This window comes from Dendrobates tinctorius, unplaced genomic scaffold (assembly GCF_039654945.1).
Source record: "Dendrobates tinctorius isolate UK_male_01 unplaced genomic scaffold, ASM3965494v1 ptg000079l, whole genome shotgun sequence".
Lineage (NCBI taxonomy): Eukaryota > Metazoa > Chordata > Amphibia > Anura > Dendrobatidae > Dendrobates > Dendrobates tinctorius.
Window position 1 is genome coordinate 29,215,001 of NW_027361747.1, and position 26,555 is coordinate 29,241,555.

A 26,555-nucleotide genomic window follows, 5' to 3' on the forward strand; every position below is an offset into this window, starting at 1 on the left:
CCCCCGGCTATCGCTGATCGCGCGAGATCATCCTGGTCCATTTCTCGCCGTCGGCTTCCTGCTGGACGCCGGCAGAAGACTGTCATCATCACTGAGTCTGACAGGTGAGTAACGACCGCCGACCATCGCTGCGTCGCTGGTGAGATCTGCCTGTTTGGCATCTCACTAGCGATCCTGACCGGGTCATATCATGGTCGGGATCGCTGGTGCATCGCTAAATGTAACGGGGCCTTTACAGCAGAAGTTGTTCTGAGATTTTTTGCTCTACTAACACTACAGCTCTGCTACTCACCAGGACTATCACTCAAGCAGGAGAACCCGCCATGCTAGAAAACATGAAGTAATTAGACTGCATAGTTCTGATCTGCTCAAGAGAAACTTGAGAATACCCCTTTAAGTGAATGAGAACAGTATTTATTTTAAATTAACAGTACAAGTATCTTATTGGAAAAGAATAACTATTCCTGGTTTATTGGTCCCGAATAGTAATGAGCGAGTATACTCATTGCTCGGGTGTCCTCCCGAGTATTTTGGCATGCTCGAAGATTTAGTTTCTGTAGACACAGCTGCATGATTTGCGGCTGCTGTAAAGCCTGAATACATGTGGAGATTCCCTAACAAACAGGCATTCCTCACATGTATTCAGTATGTCCAGCAGCTGCAAATAATGCAGCTGTGTCTACAGAAACTAAATCTCCGAGCACGCCAAAATACTCGGAGGACACCCGAGCTTGTTCGGGAAAACCCGAGCAACGAGTATACTCGCTCATCACTAGTCATGAATTCTGTTCTGTTCGTATTGGCTATACACTTGTACTGTTCTCATCAATATAATATCAATAATAGTACAACCTATTAAAGTCTGTTAATTTTGACTTTTTGCTACTCTAATTCAATTATTCGAATAGCAGTTACATTATTTTTCTGTATGTGAACATGGATGGTCAAAAACAAATGAAAACCAAAACTTCAGTTTGTTTAATTTTGTTTAGAAAAGGGTTGTACAGGTTCACTTATTGCTATTTTCAGGTATTCTTTCATTCTGCACAGAAATAACTCACATGTGCTTTACATTTACTTATTTATTTACTACAACTAGAACATGTAACATTTTGTTGTATCACATAAGATGCAGCATTTGTCCATCTTTTTCTTTTTTTAGTCTTTTTCCAGTGCTGGTAGAGGCCGAGGGTTTGTGTTGTTGAGCATGCTGCTGGATACGGTTTACTATGGCTGCTGCTCCTTCACTTCGGGGTTTTACTTTTCTTCCTAAAATAACATGGCATAACAAGTGACTTTCATAATTCTTCGAGAAAGATTCTTTGATAATGTAGTTTATTGGCATTTCAATCGGGGTTTAATTCACACCATAAAATTAATGCATTGTAGGCAGAAGCATCAAGAATGTTATAAAATAAAACCATTGGCTACCTATTGGTTTTCCGTTTGCTTGTGAACGTAGCTTTAAGGTGATCAAGTGTATCAACTGCCCCTTTGGTGAAATTATCTAAATTCTGCAGCTTTTTGTCATCTCCAGTACTTACTGCATTATCGTGGTGCATCGTGTTTATCAGAATGATCCGTTTGTTTTGTTGTGTTGAGTGAATGTAAGAAACCAGTGTTGTATCTCCAGTAATGTAAACTATGAACATCTTTTACCAACGATATCTTGCATCTGCCTCATTACAGACTTTATAGCCATGTATTTTCCGGTTGGCTTTTCAAGGTATGTCTTATTCTGGAACAGTGCAGAATTGCAGGGTGAAACATACACAGCTGCAACAACTGAGCCTTTGACCGATGGTTCCCATAATTCAGACTGCATGAATCTGAGGATGGTTTCTTATATGCTTACACTGGCTACTACAGGATACATTGGGATACTGCTCCTGGCAGCTTTGTAGCTTATTAGCTTTGTTTTATGAACTATAGTGAATAATAAAGAATTGTAATTAGATGGTGAAGGAGAGTTGGGCTATTCTCACACTTTATTTTTCTACACGTCTGAAATATTCCCTGCCTCGTCCTTAGGTTTCCAAGTATACCCCATGAGATTCATGCTGTCCTTTTTTCCACTTTATAGAGAAGTTTACAGTATTAAGCTTTCCTATGCCGAGGGACACAGTAAAAAAGTATACAGTGTGGATTACAGTATAGTAACGCTATACACATAGAGGCATCGGTTTGCACGTGCCTGTTATTCTCTGTAGGAGGTCATGGTTCTCAATCATCACTTCTTGGAGACTAATAACTGGTTTCTATCAGTGAACTTTCTTTTTTATGGCCGCCATAGGTGCTCATTTCTTGCTGTATACATACCCAATGTATAGCACTCCTGGAAAATTAATTAAAAATAAATGTCAACATCCTGGAAAATAAACATTCATGTTTTTTTTTTTTTTTTTTTTTACTATTTGCTATTTTATCTTTCAGGCAATAGATCCTCAGCAGGAGGCCAGGGAAGAACTGAAAAATATGAAAAAACAGCATGCACTACTGACACGAATGCTACAACAGCAAGAGCAACTCAGAGCTTTAAAAGGAAGGCAAGCGGCTCTCCTTGCTTTACAGCACAAGGCTGAACAAGCCATTGCCGTGATGGATGAAACCGGTAAGTGGCTGTTTTGGGGTACAGCTAGTAGAGCTTTCTTGCACCTGTATGATCACCTCCATAAGGACAGGTTTTTATAGAATTGGCCTGTCTTATTTTTAATGATTTTCACCTCTTTTCCCATCTTCTTTTTAAGTCTTTTTTTAAATGAATGTGCCTGTTTTGTTTGTTTGCTTCTTTGTTTGTATGTAGGTTTTTTTTTTAATTTGTGTTGTTTTTTATATATGTATATTTGGCATTGTAGCGGTATTTGGGTTTTCAGATGTTCTTGGCTAACTAGTCAATTGTGACCTTTTAAAAAGTTTCCAAAATTTTTGTGCAAATGTATTCCAGTCACTTTATGATAGAGATATATATATATATATATATATATATATATATATATATAATTTTACATTTCGGGCTACTTTCAGGGTTTCCTGGAGCTGCGGAGGGATGCGCAGGGCCGTCGTGAAGCTCCGCCCCCTGCCGCGCCTCCTCCAGTCAGCTCCGCCTATGGGCGCATGATGCTGCATGCGGCCTGCATACCCTATCTTTAGCATTGGGTACGCAGGCCGTGCGCAGGTATGCGTTTGCCGGCGCATGCGTCCTTTTGACGGTGGGCCGACCTGCGCCAAACGCACCGTGGTGCGCACAGCGCACCATTAAAAGGACGCCTGCTCCGGCAAACGCATAGCCTTAGCGAAACATGACAATTTTTGCACCATAAAGTTGCAAAAAAAGTCAAATTAAAATAGAGCATTGTCTGTTTCATGGAAAATTCATAAATACACGGGCACCATTTTGAAAAATTTGCCGCAAAAAGTAAATGAATGCTACAAGAAAAGACTTATTAAAAAAAAAAAAAGCTCAATCTGCCCCAAAGTATAAAAGAAAAGCCGGATTACTTACCGGTAATGCTATTTTAATGAGTCCGTGACAGCACCCATTGGAGGTAGCGAGATCCGCCCCAAAGGAACAGGAAACCTACAGAGAGATAAAAGGGGGCGGTCCGCCTCTCCTCCTCAGTTGTATTTCAGAGTATCAGGAGGACCGCCAATAGTTAGGCAAAGTTCTTGCATTTTAAGTTTAACTTATTTACTTCACATTTAAGGAATACATAATATATGGTGTATCTATCGCTATTATCTTCATAGGGAGGGTAGTGAGCGGGTGCTGTCGTGGACTCATTAAAAGAGCATTACCGGTAAGTAATCCGGCTTTTTACCTTTCGCCACTACAGCACCCACTGGAGACATTCCAGAGACCATCACCTGGGTGGGACCACCGTGCCAACGACAGTCCTGCCAAAGCTTAGGTTGGAAGTTGATGAGAGGTCAAGTCTATAGTGATTATAGAAAGTAGAAGGGGTTGACCAAATTACTGCCTTACATATGGCTTCGATTGGAACGTCTCCCCTCTTGGCCCAAGATGATGCCATTGCTCTAGTAGAATGAGCTCTGATGTTCTCCGGAGGATCTTCATCTCTCGCGGAGTAAGCTAATCGGATGGCATCCCTGGTCCATCGGGATATGGTGCTCTTCGTGACTCCGTACCCCTCTTTACAGACCTGAAAAGATATGAACAGAACCCTACAATGGCTCCAGCTCCAGAACCTTTCGATGTATTTTAAGACCGTTCTCTTAACGTCTAAGGTGTTAAATCTCTGTTCTTCAGGAGTGGAGGAATCCCTGAAGAAAGTGGAGAGACGTATCTCTTGTGACCTATGGAATTTTGCTGATACGTTAGGAAGTTATGAGGAATCTGGTTTTAAGATCAACCTATCCTGATATGTTTATAGGAAGGGTGGATCTATGGATAAGGCTTGAATGTCGCTAACTCTCTTAGCGGATGTTGGTGCTATTAAGAGGGTCGTTTTGAGTGACAAGTATTTAGGAGAAATACTGTCTATTGGTTCAAAAGGGGCTTCCGTTAGGGTGTCTAGAACCAAAATTTAAAATCCCAAGGAGGGATTCTAGGTATGTGAACAGGGGTCATCCGTTCACAAGCTGTAATAAATCGGGACACCCATCTATTCCGGCTATATTATGGCCGTAGAGTGCTCCTAATGCAGACACTTGGACTTTCAGTGTATTTACTGCTAGTCCCCGTTCTTCTACCTTTTGGTATAAGTTCCTATCCTGGAATTATTGGAATTTTTGTGGAGTGAGAGGCTGTATAGAACTGCAGAAAATGTTTTCCTTTTTTTGTATAAATCTGAGTAGTAGACTGCTTCCTACTCTGTAGGACCGTAATAATGTGTCTCAGAAAACCCTCCTGTTTTTTGTAGCTGCCTCTCAAATTCCACGCCGACAAGTGTAGGCTGTCCACTTGTGGGTGGAGAAAAAAGCCTTGGGAGAGTAGGTTGGGGATCGATGGCAGGACCCAAGGATCTGATATGGACATGGTTCGTAGCCATGAGAACCATGGTCTCTTGGGCTAGAACAGTGCTATCAAAATTTTCCTCGCCCTGTCCGCTCTGATCTTCCGAATGACCTGTGGTTAGAAGGATTATCTGAGGGAAGGCATATGTTAGGTCGAATTTCAATGGGCCCTGAAGGGCGTCTAGTATGTCTGAATGATCCATCAAGGACAGGGAGGTGAATGTTTTTACTTGTCTGTTCTCTCTCGTGGCAAACAGGTCTACTTGAGGCTGCCCCCATTGAGCTATTATGTCCCTGAAGACATGGTGATTGAGGCGCCATTCCCCCTGCCGAAGTGTGTATCGGTTCAAGAAGTCCGCTTCTTGGTTGTTCTTTCTCTTGATGTGGAGGGCAGAAAGGGACGACCAACAATTTTCGGCTAATGTTAAGGTTTTTGCTGCGGAAGACATCAGAGTCTCTAAGTACGCCCCTGTCTGTTTAAATATGCCACTGTGGTGGTGTTGTCCGATAGGATCCTGACATGCTTCTGCTGAAGCTGTGGAAGAAAATGATTTAACGCATAATCTACTGCCGTCAGCTGCTTTAAGTTAGATGAATATCATAGTTCCTCCTTATTCCATCTTCCCTGACAGCAGCTATTCCCACTATGGGCTCCCCAGCCATGGGGGTTAGCGTCAGTGGTTATAGTATGGGACGGCGATATTACCCATGGAACTCCTGTGGTTAAATGGTTACTATCTAGCCCCCATACTCGAGAAGTCAAGACTTCCTGTGATAGGGTTATCTTGCTCTCGAGGTGACCGCCAAGCCGTCTGTCTCCTGGAGGATGTGATGTTGCAGTGTGCGGATGTGATATTGGGCCCGCTGAACTGCCGGGGTACAGGAGGTGAGCAACCCCAACAATGACATTGCCTCTCTCAGGGATATGCGTGGTCTGTTTATTGCTGCTCTAACCTTATCTTTGATGAGCATAATTTTTACCTGAGGAAGTAGACCCCTCTGGGTCGTGGAGTCTAACTGGAACCCTAAACCCCTCTGGGGGGATAGTGGAACAAGTCTGGACTTCTGGAAGTTGATGATCCAGCCTAGAACCTGCAAAGATGAGACCGTATCAGCCACACGTTTAGTACACTGGGCGATCGAGTTCCCGATAACTAAAAAGTCATCTAGGTAGGGCACGATCAAGTGTCCTTTGACGAAGACACGCCATCACCTCCGGCATCACTTTAGAGAAGATTCTCGGTGCTTTAGAGAGACCGAAAGGCCTGGCTGTATACTGAAAATGCCGAATCTCGCCTTCTAATGCTGCTGCGACACTCAGGTACCTTTTGGTATCTGTCATGGATAGGGAGATGACAGTAAGCATCAGGTTGATGCCCGTCATAAAATAATTTGGAAAGAATAGCCTAATGGTGGACCTGATCGACTCCATCTAAACTTATAATTTTTGATAAACGTATTAAGCTTTTTCAGATATATGATTGTTCTAAACGTACCATCATGTTTGGGAACTAAAAATAAAGAAGAGTAGAACCCTCTATCCTCTTGTCCCTCTGGGACTTTAACTAAGACCCTCTTGGATAATTAATTCCGAATTCCCATTTCGAGGCTTTTTGTTGTACTGGTGAACTAAGGGATGTTATTAGCTTCCACTTTGGAGCAAAAAGTTTCAGTCTACCCCCCCTGCTGGGGGAATTGACCGCTCAGTATTTATTCTCTATCCTGAACTCTTAAACATGCTTTCTCTTCTTTGTGGCCCATCTCGTCTTTCCATTGCTTCCTCTTCCAAACGGCCACCTTTTTAAAAGGTTTTCCTATAGAAAGGGATAGAGTCAGGGAGAGCCTTCTTCCTTTCTTTAGCTTTGGCGAGTATGTCGTCTAGGGTTTTCCCAAGAGGAACTCGCCCTCGCACGGGATCGCGCAGATCTTAGATTTTGATTGTGCGTCCCCCTTCCAGCTTTTCATCCATAGTGCCCCTGGCGCTATTAACAAGACCCGCCGATCTTACTGCTAAACGTAGGGTGTCTGCGAATGCATCGGCCATGCAGGCTGCTGCTCCTCTAATTAACTGAAGCGCTGCATGCAGCTTTTCCCTCCACACTTTCTGCTCGATCTGTTGGTCCAACTGGTGTAGCCAAACGAGCATTGATCTGGCGATGCATGTGCTGGCTACTGCTGTTATTTTTTTTTTTTTTTAAAACCCGTGGATGATTCCCATGACCTTTTTATTGATGCCTTTGCTTTGCGGTCTAATGGGTCGGACAATAAACCCGCATCCTCTACCGTAATAGTAAATTGGTTAGAGGTGGCGGCTACAACAGCGTCGACCTTGGGAGTTTTTTTTTTTTTTTTCCCCCCGTTTTAGTAGTTCATCATTACTAAATGGATATTTCCTTTTTGAGGCCGATGGGAGAAAACTTCTGATCTTTCTTTCCCCATTCTCTTTTTATTAAGGCCTTAATTGCCGATATTACTGGAAAAGCTCTCCTTATTCTTTCTGCCAAACCCGCAAACATTATATCTTGCGTGGTTTGAGCGCCCTTTGTCTCCTCACACCCCGTAGTGTTTCTTACGGATTTGACCAGGTTATCAACACTATCCAGGGGGAAACATGATCGTCCCTCAATTTCTGACGACGATGATGACGTGAGTGAGGAGTCTGAGGCTATCTCTTGTACCTCCTCTGACTCTGAACGGAGAGTCACTTGTTTCTTTTTTTTTTTTTTTTTCTCTTTTTTTTTGCCCCTTGACTACGAGAGAATACTAGTATGGGCGATGGCTTGTAGTTCCTCTCTAATGATGGCCCGTATGTCTTTAGATGACACTGCGGCCCCCTGTCTGGTCTCTCTCTCTCTGTTTGCAGAGCCCCCTTTTTTGGGGGGGGGGGTAGGAGTCAGGGAGATGCTGAGTGCATCAAGCGCATTCTTTGCTTAGTCTGGAAGAGGGGGGGAGACATGGCTAGAAAAGAGAGGGTGTCAGCTTAATAGGCAGAGTATGTTTTGCTCACTCACCCAGTGAAGCTTATGGTACCGGATCAGATGGCTGAGGAGCAGTCCTGGCGTCACTTCTGCGAGTGGTGTCTGTAGATCCTCTGCCAAAGCGGTCTCGGGACACCTGCAGAGTCCCCTGTCAGGGGATGCTCATCTCCTGGGGATGACATGACCTACCGCCGACCTTTGCGGCGTTCGTTTAAATAAACACTTATTTATATTTCTTTTTTTTTTTTTTCGACCTCCAAGTTCTTGAGCCACTTGCGGGTCCAGTCGCGTGCTTCGCGCCTGCGCAGTAGCGCTAGTGGGCGCCCTGCACCTCAGCCATTGTGCCCCGGAAGTTCACCCATTACTTCCGGGGCCTGGAGCATCAACGTCGGGCGGCGCATGTGCAGGCCGCTCTGTACACCTGGCCGCGTCCCCTGGCCCTGGAAAGCTGCCGGTTGTTTTTTTCCCACGCCACTGGCGCTCTTACCCCTTCCAGTGCGGCAGCTCCTCTTAGTCCCAGAGCCACCGCTGGGCATCGGCACTCCATGCGGCCTCCCCCGATGTGCTCCTGAGTGAGACCGGGCGGCCCTTCCCGGACCCGGTCATCGCTCCAGACCATCCACCGGACGAAGGGGGGAGCCGTCTTAACGGAATTCCCCCGACGCTGCTTCTGGACCGCAGCCCCTGCTGTTCCGCAGAAACTGCACAGGCCGCATGCCTTGGCCCAGGTATGTCTTCTGAAGGATTCTTCCTGAGGTTCCTCTGGGAACAGGAAACCAAAACTGAGGAGAGGCGGACCGCCCCCTTTTATCTCTCTGTAGGTTTCCTGTTCCTTTGGGGCGGATCCCACAACCTCCAGTGGGTGCTGTTGGGCCAAGGGTAAAAGAATGTTTCATGTGCTTCTACTAGAATATCAATTAATGTTCCCATTTTCTATTCACTTTTAATAAACCCGATCTGCTGTCTAATGTACCGTATTTTTCGCTTTATAAGACGCACCCCCAAATTTGTTGAACAAAGAGAATTTTTTTTAATGTTAAATGGGGTCTGTCTTATAATGCCAGTGTCCGTCTTACAAATCATATATATGTCCTTCATCCTGGTATCTATTAAACCCCTATCCTGGCACATGGCCCCCCTGTGCTACTGGCACATTGCCCCCTTGTGCTGCTACACTGGCACATTGCCCTCCTGTGCTGCTGGCACATTGCCCCACTGTGCTGCTGGCATGCACATGGCCCCCCCATCCCATCCTGGATATGCCCCCCTGTGCTACTGGCAAGCACATGGCCCCCACATCCCATCCTGGATATGCCCCCCTGTGCTGCTGGCACCCACATGATAAAATAACAAACAGTTAACTCACCTTCCGATGATGGCTCCGTGCTCCCAGCTCCCTCATGGCTCTTCCTGTGTCTGTGCCAATAGGAAGAGCCAGGGGGGAGCTGGGAGCACGGAGCCATCATCAGAAGGTGACTATAGTGACTGGGCAGTGGGGGGAGAGTGCAGGCACATGCAATATGCGCTGCTCCCCTGTCCACCAACTCGGCACGGCTTCAGCACGAGGTGATGGACAGCGGGTGCAGTTTATATTACATGAGCCTAATGAGCGGGAGCACTGACCACCCTCTGTCTCTGCATCCAGCCCACCACAGCCCCCTGACACCATGCCAGACCCGCAACCCCCCCCCCCTACAGCACACATTCGGATTATAAGATGCACCCCCCCACACTTTCCCCCAAAATTTGGGGGAGCAAAAGTGCGTCTTATAATCCGAAAAATACAGTAATTTCTTTTTTATCTGGTCTTAGTTGTCACAGAAACGACCGGAAGCGTGTCTGGTCTGAGCTTAACATCTGAGCTAAACGAAGAACTGAATGACCTGATCCAGCGATTTCACAACCAACTGCATGATGCTCAGGTACTGCATATATATTTTTTATATAATGTATTTGATTACAGTGGTTGTCCGCTCTGAGAAAGTTGTCTTTGTCAGCTGCGGTTTGATGAATATGATAAAAAAGGAAGCACTTTACTCAAACTAAAGGTTATGGGCATTAAGGCGCTGTTTTACCGAGTTTAATAGGTACAGTTAGGTCCATATATATTTGGACAGAGACAAAATTTTTCTAATTTTTGTTCTAGACATTACCACAATGAATTTTAAACCAATCAATTCAGATGCAGTTGAAGTTCAGACTTTCAGCTTTCATTTGAGGGTATCCACATTAAAATTGGATGAAGGCTTTAGGAGTTTCAGCTCCTTAACATGTGCCACCCTGTTTTTAAAGGGACCAAAAATAATTGGACAATTGACTCCAAGGCTATTTCATGGACAGGTGTGGGCAATCCCTTCATTATGTCATTCTCAATTAAGCAGATAAAAGGCCTGGAGTTGATTTGAGGTGTGGTGCTTGCATTTGGAAGGTTTTGCTGTGAAGGAAACATGGTGATCAAAGGAGCTCTCCATGCAGGTGAAACAAGCCATCCTTAAGCTGCAAAAACAGAAAAAACCCATCCGAGAAATTGCTACAACATTAGGAGTGGCAAAATCTACAGTTTGGTACATCCTGAAAAAGAAAGAAAGCACTGGTGGACTCATCAATGCAAAAAGACCTGGGCGCCCACGGAAGACAACAGTGGTGGATGATCGCAGAATAATCTCCATGGTGAAGAGAAACCCCTTCACAACAGCCAACCAAGTGAACAATACTCTCCAGGAGGTAGGTGTATCAATATCCAAATCTACCTTAAAGAGAAGACTGCATGAAAGTAAATACAGAGGGTTCACTGCACGGTGCACTCATAAGCCTCAAGAATAAAAAGGCTAGACTGGACTTTGCTAAAAAACATCTAAAAAAGCCTGCACAGTTCTGGAAGAACATTCTTTGGACAGATGAAACCAAGATCAACCTCTACCAGAATGATGGAAAGAGAAAAGTATGGTGAAGGCGTGGTACAGCTCATGATCCAAAGCATACCACATCATCTTTCATCGTTTTTAAGAAATCTCAAGATGGAAGAGGCCAGGAGCCATTTGGTGAGCTGCATTTCTTGCTACATGTTCACAGATTTACCAGTGGAAAAGCCAAACTTCACATGCCACAAATGCAAGCTTGTGTCCCTGTTGGAGGAAAAGTTGCAAAATCTCGAAGAGAGGTTAGCTACGTTGAAGATCATTAAGGAAGGTGAAGAGTTCTTGGACAGAGCACAATTATCTCTTCATGTTACAGAAAGAGAAGAAATTCGAAGTGCACCTGAAGAAACAGAGGAATGGAGACATGTGACCCAGAGAAGCAGGAGGATCAGGAGGCAGTCAGCACCCATACTGCTCAGGAACCAGTACCAGGCTCTCACGCAGGAAAACGATGAAGAAATACATCAGGATAAGACTTTGCCAACAAACAGCAACCTTGTACGCCCTCAGAGTCCTCCTGGATGGAGAAAGAAAAATGTTGTGAAGAAGAAACGGAGAGTGGTGGTCATGGGGATTCCCTGCTGAGAGGAACAGAGGCCGCTATCTGCAGACCGGATATAACTACAAGAGAAATGTGCTGTCTTCCAGGTGCAAAAATTAAAGATGTGTCTGACAGGATATCAGGACTCTTCAGACCTACAGAAGACTGCCCATTCCTGCTACTACATGTGGGGACAAATGACACCGCAAGAAACGACCTGGAAACCATCTGCAGAGACTTTGAAGACTTAGGCAAGAAAGTGAAAGAACTGGGAGCGCAGGTGGTCTTCTCTTCCATCCTCCCAGTGGATGGCCATGGAACAAGGAGGTGGAATAAGATTCTGCAGGTGAACAACTGGCTACGTCGATGGTGCCGTCATCAACGATTTGGATTTCTGGATCACGGAGTGAACTACTTATACGATGGACTACTTGCTAGAGATGGGGTGCACCTTACGAAGACTGGAAAGCATGTATTTGGAAGTCGCCTTGCTACACTTGTAAGGAGAGCTTTAAACTAGAACAACATGGGAAGGGAAGCAAAAGACCAGAAAAAGCCATACACCTGACAAATGCTATTGAGAACTCTGCTATTAGAAGTGGAAAGGAAGAACAAAGACGAAAGAATCTAATTAATAAAAATATTGGAGAAAGAGAAATCAATCACAAACTAAAATGTTTCTATACTAATGCACAAAGCATGGGCAACAAACAAGGAGAATTGGAACTACTAACACAGGAACAGAAATATGATGTAATTGGAATCACTGAAACTTGGCGGGACAATACACATGATTGGAATACAAGACTAGAAGGATACAACTTATTTGCAAGAAACAGACTTGATAAACGAGGAGGGGGTGTCGCATTGTATGTTTGAAACGCGTATATCTGCACAGAGATTGAAGCTTCAGAGACTGGGAGTTCTGTGGAAACTGTTTGGGTAAGAATACAAGGACAGAACAATGGAAAGGACACCATTGTAGGCATTTACTACAGGCCGCCTGTGCAAGCCGAAGATATAGATGAACTCTTTATGCATCAGATGGCCAAGTTCTCCAAAAAATATGACATAGTTGTCATGGGAGATTTCAACTATCCAGACATTTGTTGGGAATCTCTCTCAGGCAAAACTAACAGGTCAAGGAAATTCTTATCCTCTCTTGCTGACAACTTTATCTTCCAAAAGGTAAGGGAGAAAACAAGGGGGACTGCTACCTTGGATCTAATCCTTATAAACAGGGAGGAAATGGTTGAGGAGGTAAAAGTGGCTGGGACCCTAGGAGGTAGCGACCATGCTATTTTAGAATTTTGGATTACTAGAGGTGGAAGACCTGTGAAGACTCAGACGTCAAGGTTAGATTTCAGAAAGGCAGATTTTAAGGGATTCAGAAAGAGAATTGGAGGGATCCAATGGCTGGATATCCTTAAAGACAAAAATGTCCAGGAAGGATGGGAAATCTTGAAAAATGAAATTCTCAAAGCACAGTTGTTAACAATTCCGAAAAGAGGGAAGAGTAGGAAGCATTTAAGGAAACCAGGATGGATGAACACAGAACTTAAGCACATGCTAAAAAGGAAGAAAAAAATGTTTATAAAATGGAAAGAGGGAGGCATATCTAAAGAAGAATATAATGCTGTCTGCAGAACCTGCAGGGCACAAATCAGATTATCTAAAGCTGAAAATGAACTGAGGCTTGCAAGAGATGTCAAAAGCAATAATAAAGGATTTTGGGGATATGTCAAAAGTAAAAGAAAAGTCAAAGATGCTATAGGATTTTTACAGGATGAAAATGATGAAATGGTAAGACAGGATGTTGAGAAGGCTGAACTTTTAAATTCCTATTTTGCATCTGTTTTCTCTCAGAAAGGAAATGCAACATCAACTGTTATTCACTGTCCTATTAAGGGAATAGAAGAATCCAGGATATCTATAAACAGAAAGATAGTGAGGAAACACTTAGCTAACCTAAATGAATTCAAGTCTCCAGGTCCAGATGAATTACACCCCAGAGTACTGAAGGAGATAGCAGAAGAAATTTTTGAACCCCTCTCCATAATCTTTGAAAATTCTTGGAGAACAGGAGAAGTGCCAGAAGACTGGAGAAGAGCAAATGTTGTTCCTATCTTCAAAAAGGGGAAGAAGGTGGACCCAGGCAACTATAGGCCGGTGAGTCTGACTTCTATACCAGGAAAGATCTTTGAACAAATTATTAAACAACATGTATGTCAATACCTGGATAAGAATGAAGTGATTAAACAGAGTCAGCATGGGTTTCTAACTAATAAGTCATGTCAGACTAACTTAATTTCCTTCTATGACGGTATCACTGATTGGGTGGATCAAGGAAATGCTGTAGATATAGTATATCTTGACTTCAGCAAAGCATTTGACAAAGTCTCTCATACAATCCTTATTGAAAAAATGACTAAGTATGGAATGGACAAGGTAACTGTTAGGTGGATTCATAACTGGCTTAGTGATCGGACCCAAAGAGTGGTCGTAAATGGCTGCACATCCAGTTGGAAGAATGTCTCAAGTGGGGTACCACAGGGCTCTGTCCTGGGCCCTGTATTGTTCAACATCTTTATCAACGATTTAGATGAAGGAATTGAGGGTAAACTGATTAAATTTGCTGATGACACAAAGCTAGGAGGGATAGCTAATACTAGAGAAGAGAGAGAGAGGATTCAAAAAGATTTAAATAAACTGGAGAAGTGGGCAGCAACTAACAGAATGGTTTTTAACAGGGAGAAATGCAAAGTACTACATCTGGGCAATAAAAATGAAAAAAGCATATATAGAATGGGAGGAATAGGGCTAAGTGACAGCACATGTGAAAAAGACTTGGGTATACTAATAGATCACAGACTGAATATGAGTCAACAGTGTGATGCAGCAGCAAAAAAGGCAAATGCAATTCTAGGATGTATTAACAGAAGCATACAGTCTAGATCACGTGAAGTCATTATTTCCCTCTACTCCTCTTTGGTCAGACCTCATCTGGAATATTGTGTCCAGTTTTGGGCACCACATTTTAAAAAAGACATCAACAAACTGGAGCAAGTTCAGAAAAGAGCGACCAGAATGGTGACCGGTCTGCAAACCCTGTCTTATGAGGAAAGGTTGCAGGATTTGGGAATGTTTAGTTTGCAAAAGAGAAGACTGAGAGGAGACTTAATAGCTGTCTACAAATATCTAAAGGGCTGTCACATTGTAGAAGGATCAACTTTATTCTCATTTGCACAAGGAAAGACTAGAAGCAATGGGATGAAACTGAATGGGAAGAGACACAGATTAGATATTAGAAAAAACTTTTTGACAGTTAGAGTGATCAATGAGTGGAACAGGCTGCCACGAGAAGTGGTGAGTTCTCCTTCAATGGAAGTCTTCAAACAGAGGCTGGACAGACATCTGACTGGGATGATTTAGCGAATCCTGCTTTGAGCAGGGGGTTGGACCAGATGGCCCAGGAGGTCCCTTCCAACTCTACGATTCTATGATTCTATGATCTGTAAAAACACGGCGGAGGCAGTGTGATGTCTTGGGCATGCATTGCTACAAGTGGCACTGGGTCACTAGTGTTTATTGATGATGTGACACAGGACAGAAGCAGCCAAATGAATTCTGAGGTATTCAGAGCCATACTGTGTGCTAAGATCCAGTCAAATGCAGCCAAACTGATTGGTCGTCGTTTCATACTACAGATGGACAATGACCCAAAACATAAAGCCAAAGCAACCCAGGAGTTTATTAAAGCAAAGAAGTGGAATATTCTTGAATGGCCAAGTCAGTCACCTGATCTCAACCCAATTGAGCATGCATTTCACTTGTTAAAGATTAAACTTCAGACAGAAAGGCCCACAAACAAACAGCAACTGAAAACCACCGCAGTGAAGGCCTGGCAGAGCATCAAAAAGGAGGAAACACAGCGTCTGGTGATGTCCATGAGTTCGACTTCAGGCAGTCATTGCCTACAAAGGGTTTTCAACCAAGTACTAGAAATGAACATTTTATTTACAATTATTTAATCTGTCCAATAACTTTTGGTCCCTTTAAAAACAGGGTGGCACATGTTAAGGAGCTGAAACTCCTAAACCCTTCATGCAATGTTAATGTGGATACCCTCAAATGAAAGCTGAAAGTCTGAACTTCAATTGCATCTGAATTGTTTTGTTTAAAATTCTTTGTGGTAATGTCTAGAACCAAAATTAGAAAAATGTTGTCTCTGTCCAAATATATATGGACCTAACTGTACCTTCATTGTCCAAATCCACAGCTTAGTCGTCGTGTAATCATTAGAAATTTGCGTGCAATAAGCTGAGTGTGCATTTGGTTGGGACTGTGGCTAGGGTCTTTGGCTCTGCCACGGCCTCTCTGCTATTTCTGGTGTTCGTATTTTCTTACTGTTTAGAATTTTGCGTCGGCACAGTTTTAACCGGCATCCTAAATATGCATCAGCACCATTTTTCTGAAGCCCAACGCAAGATCAATGTGGCAAGCGCCGCCTGTTTTTAGGTCTGCACCAGCGCGAAGTCTCAAACGTAATAAGATACGGACACTAAGCCGTGAAAGCCTTGTGACAGAGTCGGAGATCGTACCCACAGTCCTGCCTGCCCCAATGCATGAAGAGCTTATTGCATCCAAACGTCTAATAATAATTATACATCAACCAGGCTGTGGATTTCTACACTGAAGGTGCTTATTTTTTTTCATGTTTTTTAATGCTAATTTTCCAGCTGCCTTTTCCATTGCCAGCAAAGCCTTTGAGATTTCAGAAATCTCATGGACACACATTGTTTTTTTGTGTGATCAGGATTTTGTGCTTTGCTGTGTTTTTTGGACATAGGGCATGTCACTTCTATCAGCGTTTTTGCAGCGTTTTTCACCCATTGATTGAATGGGTGTTGAAAAAACGCTGCAAAAAACGCACCAAAAACGCAGGTGTCATTATTTGCAGTCATGGACATTAGCATGGACAAAGAGACAAAAAAAAAAACCGCACCAAAAACATTTTTGCTGCAGCTTGTTCTTGCCAAGAAGATCAGGTTTTGCTGCAGAAAAAAAGCAGCAAAAAAGTCCTGTGTGAACTTACCCTTACAGTGCCTTTATGCCCATACCGTTAGTTTAACCTATTAATGACAACCAATACGGCTTTTAACTGACCTGAGATATAAGAGAATAGCTTCTCCATACAGGTGACAATCCAGCAGCTGTCACCTGTACACTATAGCTGACAAATTGCTGCATCAGCCACGATCAGTGTTGTCATTGTCCATTTATCTTTAACTCCTTAGATGCTGCTGTCAATATTGACTATATCATATAAATGTTTAAAAGAGTGTGGCTTCTCCCTATTTATCCCCATCGACATCCTGAGATCATGATTGTGTGGTCCTGTTATTTGCCAATGCAATTCATGAGCAAATAATGGCCTTAGAGTCTGCCAACTCTAGTGGCCTGTTCAGAAGTCAGCGACATTTAGGTGGTATAAACAAACTTTCTCGTTCGCCTTATTGGGGGACACAGAGACCATGGGTGTATGCTGCTGCCACTAGGAGGCTTACACTATGCACAAAAAAAGGTTAGCTCCTCCTTCACAGTGTACACCCCACCGACCGGCAGGGAATTCCTCAGTTTAGCTTAGTGTCAGTAGGAGGTGGACACTGGTCTTTGATTAGACCCATATCTACTTCGTTGTGTGTCGTTTCTTTTCAGTTTTTTTCCTGAGGGATACAGAGTGAATAGTCACATCCTGTACTCCCACAAGGAGTCTGTGAGTACGGCGTGTACTGCCACCCCGTATCCTCGCAGCTCTCCGTGGCAGGACCAGCAGCCTTCCAGGCGGACGCCAACACGAAGACGTGTCAGCGATTCAAAGGGTCCTTGTCGTCCATCTCCCACCCACTCGCCTACCAGAGCCTGTCGCTTGGCGAGACACAGACACTCTTCAGAACCAAGGTTCCTTTATTCGACAGGAAGCCGGGCCCTAGACGGGTAAGTATTGGGGCTCATTCGCCTCCTCCTCAGTCGGCACGGTTGCAGCGTTCTCCTTGGAGAAGAGATGCGGTAGCGCTGCGGACACCCGTGGCCATCCTGCGCCTCTAGGCAGCCTCCGCTCTCTCTTACAGCCCGTTCCCTTCACTCCTGACAGGATTTTTTCATGGCAGCGCTCATGCTGCGGCACCTCCGCGCCGACCCTGTGCTGACAGGCGGCCGCCGCTATTAATTTAGGCCCCGGCTTCATTTCGGGCCTACTTAAGCGTCGCGGCCACGCCCCCCGCCCCTTTCTACTAAGCGGGCTTCTCTCCCGCCCGTTCTAGGTCCTCCCACCGCCTCTCTCTTGCACCCCAGCCTGTTCTTGGCCAGCGGGCAGTGCCTATTTCAGCCCGGCGGTTAGCTCCGCCCTTCTTCCCATGGAAGCGCGCGTTTTCCCTGTTCCTCTCAGGCGGCCGCCATCTTCTCAGCCTGTCAGCCGGTTGCCATTTTCTGTCAGCCGGCTATCGCTCTCTTCTGACATGCATCTGCAGACAAGTCGGATAGCATCGTCTCTGGGGACACCGGACCGTGAGTAGCTCTGCATCTGCAGACTGACACCCTTCTCTGCCTTCTGTCCCCCAACCTCCCGGCACTACCTCAGTTACTCACTATGTCTAACTCTAAATCTGATTGGACCCGCCCTACGGCTCCCTCCTGCACTCTAGTCAAGTTCTTTGCATGTTCGTCTTGCAATCGCAAACTTCCCTCAGGTCAGTCCACTCCCCTATGCCTAGACTGCAGCAATCCAATTCAGCCTGACGCCGCTCAGGAGCCATCTACGGCCCCATGTGAGAATGAACCCCCCCCATGCCTGGCTGGGCTTCGTCTCTATCACAATCAGTGGCAGACCTCACCAGGGTGTATCAGTCCCTAGTAGTCGTTCTTGATAAGTTGCCCCTGGACACCTCTATAGGGTCCAGCAGGCCTCAAGAGGTTCCATCTGAGTCGGCCAGCGTTAGTCGCAAAAGACCCAGGCAGGATCTCCAGCCGGAATCCTCTCCTCGTCCCATCTCACCACATAGCCCTTCTCAGCAGCCTCCTTCCCGGGCCTCCTCTCCCGAGTCAGGTGAAGCGTTCTCGGACAGGTCATCTGAGGGGATTTTAGAGCTGTATTCGGACCAGGATGTGAATATGAAGGTTACGGTGCAGGACCTCACTGCAGCGATTCACCATACCTTCGACATTGCTGACTCCCCTGCGAAATCCTCAGATCAGGAGGTTTCGTTCAGACGGGCGGAAACGCCCTCCAGGGTATTTCCTTTCCATTCCGAGTTTGGAAAGATTTTTACCAGGGAAAGAGAAGATCCGACCAGATGCTTTCAAAGAGGAAAGCGTCTCGGCGTGCTGTACCCGTTTGCCAAAGAGCTCACGGACAACTGGTCTGCTTCTCCCTCGGTTGACACACCCGTGTCGACTTTCTAATAACACGGTCTCCCGCTTTCAGGTGTGGCGTCTTTAAAGGATTCTAATGATAGGATTATAGAATCCCTAGCAAAGTCTGCCTTCGAAGCGTCTTCAGCGGCGGTATGTCCAATCTTTGCTTCATCTTGGGCAGCAAAGGCCATAGCTACTTGGGCAGAGGATCTTCGTAAGGACATTCTAGATAAAAGCACAACCAGAGCAATTGGCCGATCTCTCCAATCAGATCTCCCATATGGGGGATTATCTGCTTTCTGCTTCTTTGGATGCTGCATCCTGCGCAGTTCAGGCGTCAAGCAACGTAGTGGCAATCCAACGTACGATTTGGCTCAAGGCCTGGCAGGCGGACTTGTCTTCTGAGAAGTCTCTTACTAATCTGCCTTTTCAGGGAGTGCGCCTCTTTGGATCCCAATTGGATCAGATTATTAAGGACGCCACCGGAGGCACGAGTTCCCTCCTCCCTCAGTTGATGTCTCGCAGGCGTCAGTTTCATCCCTTTCGGGCTTTCCGCCGTTTCAATACGGCGGAGAACCCCTCCAACCAACAAAGACTGCAGGCACGCCAGGATAGAGAGAAAGTTTCCTTGAGACCCACCCCCTCCTGGCGATCACACTCTTCCCAGGGCAGACCATCCAGATCCAGATCTGGACAGTCCACATCAGCATGACGATCGTCAGACTTCCGAGGGTCCCTTCCAATTGGGAGGTCGACTCCTTTTCTTCAGGGACGTCTGGCTGGCCTCAGTGGAGGACGCTTGGGTCAGGGAGGTTGTATCGTCAGGATACAAGATAGAGTTCGTCTCTCTTCCACGGGATCGTTTCTTCGAATCCCGTCCTCCAAAAGATCCAGCCTTGATCCCGGGGTTCTTTACAGCCATCGCCTCTCTCCTCAGTTCCGGGGAGATTGTGCCCGTTCCTGAGGCAGAGCGTTTCACAGGGTTTTATTCGAACCTATTTGTGGTGCCAAAAAAAGACGGGGCGGTCCGACCCATCTTGGATCTCAAGCTACTCAACAAGAGAGTCCGCCTCCGCCACTTCCGGATGGAGTCGGTTCGTTTGGTAATTGCTTCCATGGAGGAGCAGGAATTCATGTGTTCAATAGACATCCAAGATGCCTATCTACATGTTCCCATATTCTCTGGACATCAGAAGTTCCTGCGTTTTGCGATTCGCCAGGAGCATTACCAGTTCGTCGCGCTGCCCTTCGGTCTCGCCACCGCACCCAGAGTCTTCACGAAGATCATGGCTGCGTTGATGGCCTTGTTGAGGATCAGAGGTCTCGTTCTTTTTCCGTACCTCAATGACATTCTGATCAAAGCTCCCTCTTTTCAACAGGCTCGCCTAAGTCTGACGATCGTCCTTGACACCCTTTCCAATTTCGGGTGGATCGTCAACAGGAAAAAGTCCTGTCTGGTTCCTACTCAAGGTCTTGTGTTTCTGGGCCTACTGTTCAACACTCGTCGGTCAAGGGTCTTTCTCCCACAAGAGAAGATTCTTTCTTTCCCTGCAGCAGGATGTACGATCGCTGCAGATCACACGATTTCCGTCCCTCCGAACAACCATGAGGGTCCTGGGAAAGATGGTGGCGGCGATAGAGGCAGTTCCCTTTGCAGAATTTCACGCCAGACCTCTCCAACACGCCATCCTGTCGAGGTGGAACAGGTCGGCTCTGTCCCTGGATCGTCCTGTTCGTCTTTCATGCCGGATCAAACGGTCGCTCAACTGGTGGTTGACGTCACCTCTCATCTCCTTGGGACGGTCATTTCTTCCCATTCACTGGCAGATTGTAACAACGGATGCCAGCCTCCTCGGCTGGGGGGCAGTGTTCCGCAATCACACTGTTCAGGGTCGATGGTCGTCTCAGGAATCAGCTCTGCCGATCAACGTCCTAGATACACGAGCGATTCATCTGGCTCTCGTTCATTGGGAGAGGCTCCTCAGGGGCCTGCCTGTCCGGATTCAGACAGACAATGCCACAGCGGTGGCATATGTCAACCGCCAAGGAGGGACACGGAGTGTCTCAGCCCTAGCAGAAGTGTCCAAGATTCTTCATTGGGCAGAGGTTTCCGTGCCGACAATTTCCGCGGTACACATTCCCGGCGTAGACAACTGGGCTGCCTATTTTCTCAACCGCGAGGATCTCGAGGCGGGAGAGTGGTCCTGCTGGCGTCTCGCCTCAACAGCAAAGTCCCACAGTTTGTATCCAGGTCTCGAGACCCTATGGCAGTGGGCGCCAACGCTCTGGCCGTTCCTTGGTCGCAGTTCGAACTCTCCTACCTGTTCCCTCCCCTGCCTCTTCTTCCCAAACTGTTGAAGAAGATCAAAGCAGAAGGAATCCTAGTCATTCTCATCGCCCCGAATTGGCCCAGAAGGTCTTGGTTCGCGGACATTGTCAATCTTCTCGCGGACGCCCCCTGGAAGCTTCCAGACAGGGCAGATCTGCTGTCTCAAGGCCCGATTTGCCACCCCAGTTCTCGGTCGCTCAATTTAACGGCGTGGCTGTTGAGACCGAGGTTTTGAAACGGGCAGGATTTTCCGATCGAGTAATTCATACCATGATCCGAGCCAGAAAGCCATCATCTTCCAAAATTTATTACCGTATCTGGAAGGCCTATTTCTCTTGATGCAAGGCTAATGACATCGCGCCCATGTGCTTTTCGCTCCCTTCGGTTCTGTCGTTTCTTCAGGCAGGGCTGGATGCGGGGCTTGCCCTCAGCTCTTTGAAGGGTCAAGTTTCGGCGCTGTCCATTTTATTTCACAAGACGTTGGCCTCCCGTCCTCAGGTCAAAACCTTCCTTCAAGGCGTGGCTCACACGGCTCCTCCGTACCGAGCGCCCGTAGATCCATGGGATCTTAATCTGGTTCTCGAGGTTCTGCAAGGTCCTCCTTTTGAACCTCTCAGGGATGTTTCCCTTTCTCTCCTTTCTTGGAAGGTAGCTTTGGAAGGTAGCTTTTCTGGTGGCCATCACTTCCGGCGCGTGTCGGAATTGGCGGCTCTTTCTTGCCGATCCCCTTTTTTTGGTACTCCACCAGGATAAGGTAGTTCTGCGGCTTCAGCCCTCTTTCCTTCCTAAGGTGGTGTCCTCTTTCCACCTCAATGAGGATATTGTTCTTCCGTCCTTCTGTCCGAGTCCAACTCATCCTCGGGAGCGGTCCTTGAACAAGCTGGATCTGGTCAGGGCGATGAGAGTTTATCTAGCTAGGACGACTTCCTTGCGAAAGACAGAGTCTCTTTTCTTGATTCCAGATAGGGCGCGGAAAGGTCATCTAGCTTCAAAGGCCACTATTGCTCGCTGGATCAGATCGGCAATTTTGGAGGCCTACCGAGTTAAGCATCGAGTGGCTCCTCCAGGGATCAGAGCGCACTCTACCCGGGCAGTGGGTGCCTCCTGGGCGGTACGCCACAGGGCTTCCGCGCTGCAGCTTTGCAAAGCTGCAACCTGGTCTTCGGTTCACACGTTTGTGAAATTCTACAAAGTCCACACCTCCGCTTCGGCGGACGCCAGCCTAGGGAGGAGGATTCTGCAGGCTGCGGTGGTGAGTCCGCTGGCCTGATGGAAGTTTGTTTTCCCACCCCAGGGACTGCTTTGGGACATCTCATGGTCTCTGTGCCCCCCAATAAGGCGAACGAGAAAACAGGATTTTTTGGGTTGCTTACCGTAAAATCTGTTTCTCGTACCTTTCATTGGGGACGCAACACCCTCCCATGTTCTACAACTCCTGTTGTTCTTTTGGTTGATTTGTTACAGTTGAGTTGTTTGTTCTGTTTTCAATCTATTCTGTTACTTCTCCTACTGCTTTCTCACTAACTGAGGAATTCCCTGCCGGTCGGTGGGGTGTACACTGCGGAGGAGGAGCTAACCTTTTTTTGTGCATAGTTCAGCCTCCTAGTGGCAGCAGCATACACCCATGGTCTCTGTGTCCCCCAATGAAGGCTACGAGAAACAGATTTTACGGTAAGCAACCCAAAAAAGTTTTTTCATTCCTATCATGCCACTTTGTATTAAATCCTGAACAGCACCTGAAGGGTTAATACACTACCTGTCAGCAGTTTTCAATATGTTGAGGGGTGCCGTTTTTAAAATTGTATCACGTGCGTTTTCCAATATATAGGGACCCCTAAAGTCACTTCAAACATGGATAGGTCCCTAAAAAAAACAATTTTGTAAATTTCCATGAAAAATTGCTGCTACATTTTTAAGGCTGGTTTCACATTTGCGTTTTTTAGCACTGGAAAAAAACGCTAACCTGCGCATGCGTTTTTTCCCCTATCTTTAACATGGGTGCGCATACTTGCGCGCTTGTAAGCGCATGTATGCGATTTTCATGCGCTGCGTTTTTTTGGGGTGTGCGATTGGATTTTCCAGACGCATCATGTTGCATTTTTTGGCCCTGCAAAAAAGCGCATGCGCACATATGCGCACGTTTTGCGCTAAAAAGGGCCATTATAGCCTATGGATGCGCATATGTGCGCACTGGCATGCTCATGTAAGCGTTTTTTTGCATATGCGTTTTTTTTTTTTAACCATGGAATTTAGGGGTTTGAGTTAGAGTTAGGGTTAGTTAAGGGGGTTTAGGGTTAGGGTCAGGGTCAGGGTTAGGGTTGGGTTTTGGGTCAGGGTTAGGGTTTAGTATGGTTTGGTTAAGGGTTAGGGTCAGGGTTAGGGTCAGGATTAGGGTTAAGTATGGTTTTGTTAAGGGTTAGGGTCAGGGTTAGGGTTAGGGTTAGGGTCAGGGTTAGGGTTAGGGTCAGGGTTAGGGTTAGGGTCAGGGTTAGGGTTAAGTATGGTTTTGTTAAGGATTAGGGTCAGGGTTAGGGTCAGGATTAGGGTTAAGTATGGTTTTGTTAAGGGTTAGGTTTAGGGTTAGGGTCAGGGTTAGGGTTAGGGTTAGGGTCAGGGTTAGGGTTAGGGTCAGGGTTAGGGTTAAGTATGGTTTTGTTAAGGATTAGGGTCAGGGTTAGGGTCAGGATTAGGGTTAAGTATGGTTTTGTTAAGGGTTAGGGTCAGGGTTAGGGTTAGGGTTAGGGTCAGGGTTAGGGTTAGGGTTAGGGTTAGGGTCAGGGTCAGGGTTAGGGTTAAGTATGGTTTTGTTAAGGGTTAGGGTCAGGGTTAGGGTTAGGGTCAGGGTTAGGGTTAGGGTTAGGGTCAGGGTTAGGGTCAGGGTTAGGGTCAGGGTTAGGGTTAGGGTTAGTTAGGGTTTAGGGTTTGGGTTAGGGTTAAGTATGATTTGGTTAAGGGTTAGGGTCAGGGTTAGGGTTAGGGTCAGGGTTAGGGTTAGGGTCAGGGTTAGGGTTAGTAAAGTCATGGTTTGGGTAGTGTGAGGGGCCACCTAAAAATGTTGGAAAAAAACGCAAACGCGGTAAAAACGCGCTAAAAACGCATACAAACGCATAAAAACGCTGCGTTTTTTTCATGCATGCTCATAAAAATGCTTGAAAAAAACGCAGCAGTTGTATGCTTATGTATGCGTTTTTTCAATGCGTTTTTTTGCGGGAAAAACGCGCTGCAAAAAAAAGCAAGTGTGAAACTAGCCTAAACCTCCTAAAATGCTAACAAAATAAAACAACTGCAAATCGCTGATTTTGCCGGTGGCAGATGTAGTTTTACACAGTGGACTTTCACATGTACCAGTAACAGCTATGAGATTTCAGAAATCTCGTGCACACACATTTTTTTTCCTGACTGATTTGGAAAACGGCTGCATTTTTTACAAACTGCAGTATGTCATGTCTTTCAGCATTTTTTTTTTTCAGTATTTTCTCACCCATAAAAAGCAATGAGTAAGTGCAAAAACGCGGGTGTCAGATTTTGCTGCGTTTCTGGTGCAGGTTCCTTAAGGAATTTGCATCATGATGTTTTTTAGGGTAACTTTATCAGAATGCACAAGAGGCAACAAAATCGCAGAGAAACCTGCTTTTTGTAAGCAGCTTCGTTAGTGCCAAGAGAGCAGGTTTTGTCTGCAGAAAAAAAACGCATAGCCTAATACCCTTGCAAATGAATACAGTAGAGCTTCTGTTTTGGAATGGCTCTTCTGGTTTTTATTTTATTTGTTATTTGCTTTCAGAGTCCCCCCGTTCCAGATAATCGGAGACAAGCGGAAAGCTTATCACTAACCAGAGCAATTTCCCAAAGTTTAAACTCGTCCATATCGGAACCTGCTTCTGAAGAAAGGGGGCCATTTTTCAGTAAAGTGGGTGTGTTATTAGAAAAGAAACAGAAAATGGATTCTATACTGGGAGAACTCCATACACTTCAAGATCACCATCTGAATAATACTACATGTAAGTTGACAGAAGTTTTCACTGTAGCGTCTGTTCTTAACTTTTCATGACAATTTTCAGTTGCTTCCATAATGTACATGTAGCTTAACGATGGTATGTATTAGTACTCCTGTACTGATCCTTATTCACACATGGTTTAATGCACAATTTTGCTTCTTACAAAGCTGAAATCTTTTCTTATTGGCTATATGCCTGCAATACATTTTTAGTAGGAAACAATGGGATTTGGCAGATATGTACATGGCAGAAAACCCCTCCATACATCTGTATAATATTTATATATCATGTGATTTTTACTCTCACAATTCAGATGTACAGTGCCTTGTGAAAGTATTAGGCCCCCTGGAAATTTTCAACCTTTTCCCACATACCATGCTTCAAACATAAAGATACCAAATGTAAATATTTGGTGAAAAATCAACAAGTGGGACACAATTGTGAAGTTGAACTAAATGTATTGGTATTTTAAATTTTTGTGGAAATTCAAAAACTGAAAAGTGGGGCGTGCAATATTATTCGGCCCCTTTACCTTAATACTTTGTTGCGCCACCTTTTGCTGCGATTACAGCTGCAAGTCGCTAGGGGTATGTCTCTATCAGTTTTGTACATTGAGAGACTGAAATTCTTGCCCATTCTTCGTTGGCAAACAGCTCGAGCTCAGTGAGGTTTGATGGAGATCGTTTGTGAACAGCAGTTTTCAGCTCTTCCCACAGATTCTCGATTGGATTCAGGTCTGGACTTTGACTTGGCCATTCTAGCACCTGGATACGTTTATTTGTGAACCATTCGATTCCATTGTAGATTTTGCTTTATGTTTGGGATCATTGTCTTGTTGGAAGACAAATCTCTGTCCCAGTCTCAGGTCTTTTGCAGACTCCACCAGGTTTTCTTCAAGAATGGTCCTGTATTTGGCTCCATCCATCTTCCAACATCAATTTTAACCATCTTCCCTGTCCCTGCTGAAGAAAAGCAGGCCCAAACCATGATGCTGCCACCACCATGTTTGACAGTGGGGATGGTGTGTTCAGGGTGATGAGCTGTGTTGCCTTTACACCAAACATACCGTTTTCATTTTTGCCAAAAAGTTCAATTTTGGTTTCATCTGATCAGAGCACCTTCTTCCACATGTTTGGTGTGTCTCCCAGGTGGCTTGTTGCAAACTTTAAACAACACTTTTTATGGATATCTTTGAGAAATGGCTTTCTTGCCACTCTTCCATAAAGGCCAGATTTGTGCAGTGTACGACTGATTGTTGTCCTATGGACAGACTGTCCCGCCTCAGCTGTAGATCTCTGCAGTTCATCCAGAGTGATCATGGGCCTCTTGGCTGCATTTCTGATCAGTCTTCTCCTTGTTTGAGATGAAAGTCTAGAGGGACGGCCGGGTCTTGGTAGATTTGCAGTG

General features: G+C 45.6%; 1 protein-coding gene across 7 annotated transcripts in view; it reads left to right on the forward strand.

Annotated features, from left to right (window-relative positions):
* Positions 1–26,555, forward strand: part of PCM1 (pericentriolar material 1) — a 224,952-nt gene that overhangs the window by 73,803 nt on the left and 124,594 nt on the right. For all 7 annotated transcript variants that reach the window (XM_073583641.1, XM_073583639.1, XM_073583635.1 and 4 more), the window contains exons 5-7: positions 2,434–2,611; positions 9,765–9,874; positions 24,935–25,151. In XM_073583641.1, coding sequence (XP_073439742.1) covers positions 2,434–2,611; positions 9,765–9,874; positions 24,935–25,151 — 505 coding nt within the window. The remainder of the gene's footprint in view (positions 1–2,433; positions 2,612–9,764; positions 9,875–24,934; positions 25,152–26,555) is intronic.